This window comes from Paralichthys olivaceus, chromosome 6 (genome assembly GCF_024713975.1).
Source record: "Paralichthys olivaceus isolate ysfri-2021 chromosome 6, ASM2471397v2, whole genome shotgun sequence".
Taxonomy (NCBI): Eukaryota; Metazoa; Chordata; class Actinopteri; order Pleuronectiformes; family Paralichthyidae; genus Paralichthys; species Paralichthys olivaceus.
The window spans coordinates 25,955,636-25,963,552 of record NC_091098.1 but is presented as its reverse complement, the minus strand read 5'-3'; the positions used below and the strand labels follow the sequence as shown (position 1 = coordinate 25,963,552).

General features: G+C 46.6%; 1 protein-coding gene across 1 annotated transcript; it reads right to left on the bottom strand.

Moving 5' to 3' along the window:
* Positions 1-358: 358 nt before the first annotated feature.
* On the bottom strand, positions 359-4,572 carry gpr37l1b (G protein-coupled receptor 37 like 1b). Its single transcript, XM_069527462.1, has 4 exons — positions 3,721-4,572; positions 1,744-2,052; positions 1,013-1,384; positions 359-665 (listed from the first exon to the last, which is right to left on the bottom strand). The coding sequence occupies exons 1-4, from the start codon at positions 4,420-4,422 to the stop codon at positions 492-494; spliced, it is 1,557 nt and encodes a 518-aa protein (XP_069383563.1). The 5' UTR covers positions 4,423-4,572; the 3' UTR covers positions 359-491.
* Positions 4,573-7,917: the final 3,345 nt, after the last annotated feature.

Below are 7,917 nucleotides of genomic sequence, written 5' to 3'. Positions count from 1 at the left end.
CCATGAAACACATTTACATTTCAGCTTTGCATCATCCGTCTTAGGTGCAACAAACATCGAGGATCTTCCATCTATTCTGCATCTATTGTTGTTTTTCCATAAAACTTCACAAACATGTCAGCGGGGAGCCGGAGAGACGAGTCCCACTGGAAGGGTCCGGAAACAGGCTCCTGCTTTTACAACAGCTGGTTGTGCAAGTACAGCAACTTTTCTAAACTCACTACAGATTAAACCTCATTTCCTGCACAGAGAGGAAGCTGGAGGGGGGAACACTGTGTCCATAGAGAAATATCATACAGAGGAGGGGAGGGCCGAGAGAAAGAAAGAAGTATTGATGGAAAGAATATGTGGTAGAAGAAGAAGAAGAGGGATGATGGCAAACATGGAAGAGGAGAAAGGAAACTGACCAGTTAAACATCAGGGAAGGAAGAGAAGAATGGACATGATTGATTTATCCCGGAGGACATGATGGACTGATAGTTAAAGAGGCTCTAGCTGGAGATGGACAAGATGGCGGACGTGTCTTTAGCCTTGTCAAATAAGATGGACGTCTCATTGGCTGCCTTCAGTTTGACCTGGGCGGAGCCTGGTGATCCTTGGGTCGTGTTGGGCTGACACTCCTGACAGCAGCAGCAGCAGCAGTCCATGAAGGCCTGGCCGAGAGCCTGAAACACAACAACAAGCTGAGTCGTCTCGAGTTTATCAAAGATGATGCGTCTGTCCTCTGGGACTTTGACTTTGACATCTTGTTCGGCGCCATCTTTGTTTTTTAAAATCAGAAATAGCCACACTCTGACAAACGGGGGTGGAGCCTGACTGAGAACTTGAGGACACGCCCACCAACACAAGCCACATGGACTCACGTGTTCCAGGCCAGAACGTTTACGGTGCTTTAACGTCTGTCTGACTCTTAACGGACCATAGTTTACTGAACGAACATCAGCTGTATTGAAGAAGACTTGAAACGAGACATCCATTTTGTGAACACTTGTGTGTGATGTCTCTGACTCACCTTACAGAGACACAGCAGCAGCACAGGTGTCACCGATGACTTGAAGAACAACAGGAAGTGATGCAACAGAGCCAACATGGCGGCTGTGTCTTCAGAGACAGTGATCTGCGTGTAGGCCAGTGTGATGTTGCAGATGTGTTCGGGCAGAGCGCAGATGCCGTACACCACAGCTAACGCTAGCAGCGTGCAGTTCAGCTGCCGCTCCACCGCCTGGTGCTGCTGACGCTTCTGATTGGAGGAGCGGTCGTCATGGTCACGCTGCTTTTTGGCAGAGGTGTAGTCGCTATTGACGTTGCGGGTGGCCATCTGGCAGAGAATGGTGAAGAGGACGGGGAGGCAGAAGTAGCAGCCGAAGCACCACCACATACGACCCTGAAAGAGACGGATGGAACACAGGTCGTTTGTGAGGTAAGTCTAAGTTAGTTAAGAAGCTTTCACAGCTTGTTTGGTTCAGAACTTAAACTCTGAACCTAAACATCTCGTGTGAAAGGTTCCTCAGACCAGAAGAGTTGTTCTGGGTCTGGATCAAACCGAACCATGGTTCGGTTCTTTGGTGGAGTGAACACAACTCCACAACAGACGCCGTCTATAAACCAATCAGAGTCAAGAACAGGTAGACGCAGCCCACGTGGTGATGATGACAGGACGTACGTACGTCAGACAAAAGTCTTCAGTCCCTAAATTACAATATGAAAAGTCAGGTCGTTATCAGGGACGGAAAAGACGCTCACCTGGTGATACCTGAGCAGCAGCGAGTGGAGGGAGTCAGGAAGGTAGAAGGACAGAGGGGAGGAGGGGGTGATGGTGCAGGAGTCCACCAGCCGGCCGGTGGATGAGGACACGGTCTGGCTGAGCTGCCACAAGAAGATCTCTGGGCTGGACAACAGCAGAGCAGCAAGCCACACCAGCAGCAGCTTCAGCAGCACAGAGCGGCAGCGCTCCACCCGCCGAGCCTTCGGCTGGGACGAGGAGGTGGCGGCATGGAAACGATCGATACCCAGAGCACACAAGGTGAAGGAGGTGATGCCCAGAGACACAACCTGCAGGGACAAGGACAACAAGGGGGCTTCATCAAACGTCACATCTGAGTGAGTGCTTTCATTTCTCAAAATGAATAAAAATCCATTATTTCTTTATCAGACTGAACAGATTAGATTTAAAAGTTTCACGTCAGTGGTCAGTAAAGATGAAATACTCCTTTACATTCATACTAACACCTACAGCAAACTCACTGTAGAATCACGGTTGTTATGTTTATGTTGATCACACTTTTATATTTGTCAATCACTGTTTTGTTTTTCTGTTGAAGCTAAAACCAAAAGTTGAATCTAACATATCATAGTACATGTAATCTAACTATCCTCACCTTTAAGAGCTATAGTGAAAAACATGGGAAACAAAATAAAAGAGTTGTGGGTTAAACACATTTACACTTCTTAACCTTGAGACCAGTCAACTCTCATCCAGTCCACAAGGGGGCGATGATGCATCACAGGCTGTTTGGTAACTTAAGAAACGACACCAGAAGAAGAAGAATCTTCGCATTCAACCATTTTAAGTGAGATTCCAAAACCATCACGCTCAGTTCGACGTGAACTTCGAGCTAGAACTGAACAACAGTTCATCATTTTGCCAGATGTTGACAAGGAAAAATACCCATGAGTCAATGCGCCTCGCTGAAGTGCTTAAAAGAAACTGCAACTGGAGCAGTCAGTAGACAAACGGAGAACACGTTATTATGGAGTTCACATACATTAACTAACGTTATAATTATTTACGTTTCTATTTAAGTGGTTAAAACATCGAAAATGCTCAAAAATAAATAAAATAAACGAACTCATCAATAGTGTTTTAGAAAAAGGCACCAACTTCACGACAGCACAAAAAAGTTCTCATCTTCAGAACACACTCAGATTCTCATGAAATCTTTTCAAAGTCCTGATACTTATAACAATATGGAGCCGATGAGCCAAAATATTGAGTATTTCATTACTTTACAAAATATAACTTCATAAGAAACTAGTGGCTGAATGGAGGCACGTTGATCGTGATGATCAGCTGTTCCCAGACCTCGGGGCCTCCAATATGGCCGCCAGAGACGGGGTCACAAATCATACAAAAACATCTTCACCTCAAATTTGTTCCTGTCAAACCATGAAAGCAGCAGCAGGACATTCCACCAGCCTTAGTAACGGGTTACCATGACAACTGATTCTCAAGAGCAGCTTCGGTCTCTGCCGAGGTCAGTTTGGGTTCCTAACCCGAGTCTCAAACAACTCTCTTAAGACCTGTGGACTGTTTGACCGATGGTGGCGCTGTGGAGTAAAGACACGATGAGCCTGTTTTCTTTCATTCTGCGCCCGACACGCTCATCTTACTTTACTGAGGAACAGCGGTGACCTAAAATAATCCAGAGAAGAAGAAGAAGACAGCGAGCTGGCGAATGGTATCATATTAAATATTTAAATAGTTTAGGTTAAGTTGAGTTTGTCGATGAGTAAAAAAATCTTCCATAGCAACCACCTTAGATACGACAGAAACATGAAACCAAATATTGTAATGATTCATTGTTATTATTATTATAATGATATCTGATGCCGTTTCCACGAGCGCCACGTTCACATGTCAGTGATTGTGTCAAAATTCGCGGCAACAAGTTTAAAGCTATCACATCGACTCCCTCCCACCTGAGAATAGGCCCCACCCACCTCCATATAAGGCACCATACGGCAGGTGATGTCACCCAGAATCCTCCTATGGGAGAGCTGGTTTATGACAACCATGGGGAGGCAGAGCACCAGGACCAAGAAGTCCCAGAATGCCATGCTGGCCAGCAGGTAGTTCCAGGCGGACCTCATGTAGTAGTTGTTCCAGACGATGCACATCACCGCCATGTTTCCCACCACACCCACCGCCAGCACCAGGCCCGCCAGGAACATTACAGCGTAGGCGGCGTACGAGCTGTCGGCCAGCGGGTAGAACGGGTTGAAGAGTCCGGGAGCGACGGAGCTGGAGGTGTTTCCATCGAGATGGACCTCATCAACATCATTACCATCATTACCTCCTGCTGCCACGTCTGTCACGTTGTTGAGCTCGGTGGCCTGCGGCGTTGTCACCGAGTCATTCTCGAAGGACTGGCTGAAGGTCGACTGTTGCTCGTCCTCATCGGCGCCGCGGCTCAGGCGGCGGTGCTGCTCCACATCTAAATCCAGCAACTCAGGGAGGGGGAGGCTTTGGTCAGGGGTGTCGGCGTCATCCTGAGCTCTGACCTGCTTGGTCCAGAGTGGTTCCAGTTTAACACCAGGCGAGGGTTTGTCAGGGGCGTCACGCTGACTGTCGTGATGCTCGACGCTCTTTGCGTCCGCGAGGAGCAGCGGCAGGTACAGACACAACCACAGGCCAACAGCCATGACGCAGGTTTGAAATGTGAAAGACACAAACCAGATGTGTTCGCTGTCAGCTAATATCACACTTTAAAAGACGCTAAAACAAAAATTGGTGTAAAACTCCAACAATTTCAACAATTCTCCAAAACAATGTTTCCGAAACTTGGTGTAACGAGCTGATCTTGTTCCAAAATGTTGGAATATGCAGAGGAGGTTTTTTCGTATTGTCGACAAATCCAGATTTCTGATTTGATGTTTAATAGACCTATAGTCCAGACGGAAGGAAAGTCTTCTCTTCTCTTCTCCGCTCTGGTCTCTCTCTCTCTCTCTCTCTTTAAACTCCCAGCTATCCTCCAAACTTTCCCACTTTAAAGCTCATCCCTGGTTACTCCCGTCCATCAGTGATCCGAGCAGGTGTGCTGGAGCTCCAGGAGGGGGGGGCGGCAGCAGGGTGAGGGTCCGTGTCAGGGGCTGCTGTGACTGGGCGCTCAGTGGCGGAGAGACTGGGCGTCTTGGAGCTCTGAGGGTCTCTGGGAACAAGCAGCCCTCTGCAGCATGGCTGGATGGAGCCTTTGTCAGGACACACACACACACACACACACACACACACACACACACAAACACGGGCCAGCAAACACAGGCATACAAACAAGCTTGGCACACAAACAGACTCACACATTTGTCTGCACAATTATACATGTTCACTCTCCTTTGCTCTTTTTGTCTCTCTCTCTCTCTCACATGCACACACACACACACACACACACACACACACACGATCTAGTCCAAAATTGTGAAGACCGGTCACAATGTCCCACACACACACAGACAAGTCCCCACAATATGAGTTATTCCTGGACCGCACACACACACACACACACACACACAGTCCAAAGTTCAACTCACATTTAAATACTCTGTTCTGCTGCCCCCTAGTGTTGAATGTACTGGGAACTGCACTGAAACAAAACTGTTGGACCAACTTCAAATATGATTTAATTCAGAAACATACACACGAATGAAGTTTGTTATCTAAATGTCAACACAATTAAAAAGCAAACTTTCTTCACATGTTGTAAATGTGATGAGTCGTCAGCCTGATGGGATCACAGGATTTATTTTCAGTCACAAAGCTGCTGTGAGTTTCTGATTTAAATCAAAAATAAAACATGAAAACACTGATGAATGAATATTTAATCTAAAGATAAAGAAGTCTATAATATTCACTGGATTGTCACAGAGCTGCAGTTCAACTTTCTGCCACTGGTCGGCGACATTGTGTCATGAAACCGAATGAGGGCATCAACGTCAGAGTCTTTGATAATATAATAGAAGTGAGAGGTCAAAGGTCATAATGGATGTTGTGTGATCGCTGGTTTTCTCAGACACACACGTGTGTTTGTGTGTGTACATACATGATGTATTGTATGTGTCAGTCTGTCTTAATGTTTTGAGTTCATGTATTTGTTGAGTGTGTGGGTCTCTAACACGTGACGGACGTGAAGAAGAGGAGCCGTTCACGCAGAAGACGAAGACGTCAACTTGGAAAGACGAGGAGTCTGTGGAATCCTGGATGAGCTGTAAACAACAACACTGATCTTTCCGAGTCGGACCCGGACAAACTCCTGCTGCTTCTTCAGATGTAGATGTCGGATCCACAGACCTGCTGCTGTTAAACTGTCAAACATGAATTCATTCTTTTATTTCTCATTTATCAAATTTCAACTCTGAGACGTATCTTCTCTCCACTGTCAGTGTCTGCGGTAAATAGTTTAGATTTCCAACTTGTTTTAACTCGTCAAAATATTTTCATCCATGAAATTAATAAGTGCTGAACCTCAACGTCTGACTCACCCTGACAGACAGCGCTCTACAGCAATTACCTCACCTGGCCTCAGGATACACCAGGGGGCGCTGTGTGTTACCGCTGCCATCGCACCTCTGACCCAGTTAAACTGTGGAAAATGGATTTCCATGATTCTCCGGAAGATTAAATTTAATATCATTGATGTGTTTAAGTGTTTTTTGTGTGTTTAGGCTGAACTGACGAGAACAAACGTCTGTGATGAGTCACTGAGTTTCCTCGTCCGTCTGCGTCTCTGGACGTGTGGCTGCTTGTCTGAATTATGTTTGTCTGTCGCAACTCAGAAAATGTAACAGAGCAGGAAAGAAAAGAGCGACAGCGCCATTAACTCATCTATCTGAAGCTTTATTTAAAAAATGGAGGAGGTGGGGTTCATGGCTTCGCTTTTGTGAACGGTCATATTGTCCTTATCTTTCTTGGACATCCACAGAACACAGGGTCTTCACTTTCTTCCCGTCGTCTACAAAACCTCACCGCCTCTTAAATCCCAGTTTAACCTCCGCCACACGTCGTAAACGAATCCTCTGCGTTATTAGCCCTTGATTATGATCGCATGTTTGTGACGGACAGGTGACAGGTGTTACAGCCTCCGAGCATCGAGCCGTCAGGTGAGTGGACGAGCTGCACATGGTCACACCGTCCAGCTCGGTCCGCTCTGCTCCTGCAGCTCTATATAAGGTTGTCGGTCTCTCCAGTGGAAAGACAAGCAGGGCGGCATGGGTCAACGCACACGCACACACACACACACATGCACATGCGCACCTTATATGGGAGAGAAGGTCTGTGGAAAATGTTGGTGTTAAACAACAGAGCGTGAAATTCCTCCTTTCCCTTAAATCCAGACTAAATCTCCCGGAGCCGACAGTCATGTTTGGTTTGGAGCGAAGCTGCGGCTCGGACACAACCTGAAAACTCATCATCCCACAACGTCCACGGTCACATCAAACCTCTGTCTCCAGTTTTTCACTGGTCGACCAATTTGTCTGATTTAACGTTTATCGACTTCAGATGAGACGTCACGGAGCCACGAGTCAGAAACAACGAAGGGGGGATCAAACCTTCCTCAGGTTTAACATGAAATGATGTTTCTGACGTCTATTGATTGCATCTCGTCGTCCGCTCTTCCTCTGCAGGGGTTGAGAGCTGCTACTTGTTAGCCGCAGCTCGATGGCTGCCAGGAAACCCATCAGACCAATCAGGAGTCCAGATGTTCTGGCTTCAGTCCGAGAGTTGTCGCGTCGTTCAGACGTAGCGGTGGAAAGTGACACCAATGTTCACTCTTCTCCTGTCAGCTGACAGTTCACCTACCAATATTATGTTAGCTTCTTGTCCTGCTACGTATTTTGGTTTGCGAACAGCTAGCCTTGCTAAAGTTAGGTTCTGTTGACCTTGTGTTTCTTAAGCTAGCACTTGTATCGTCATGTTAACTGCGTCTCCTCACAGCTGATAGTTACCCTACGAATGATTCGTTAGCTTCAACGTCTAACTACTTATGCTGGGATGCTAGTAGCTAACCTGCGCTAGCTCCGCTTGGCCCTGTATTAAGATAGCTTAGCGGGCCGATACGCTGTCATAGTATTTACGTGTAATGAGATTTAAACTTTAAAAAACATTTCAATCCTGAAAACCACCACAGATGAAAAGTAGTAAACAGT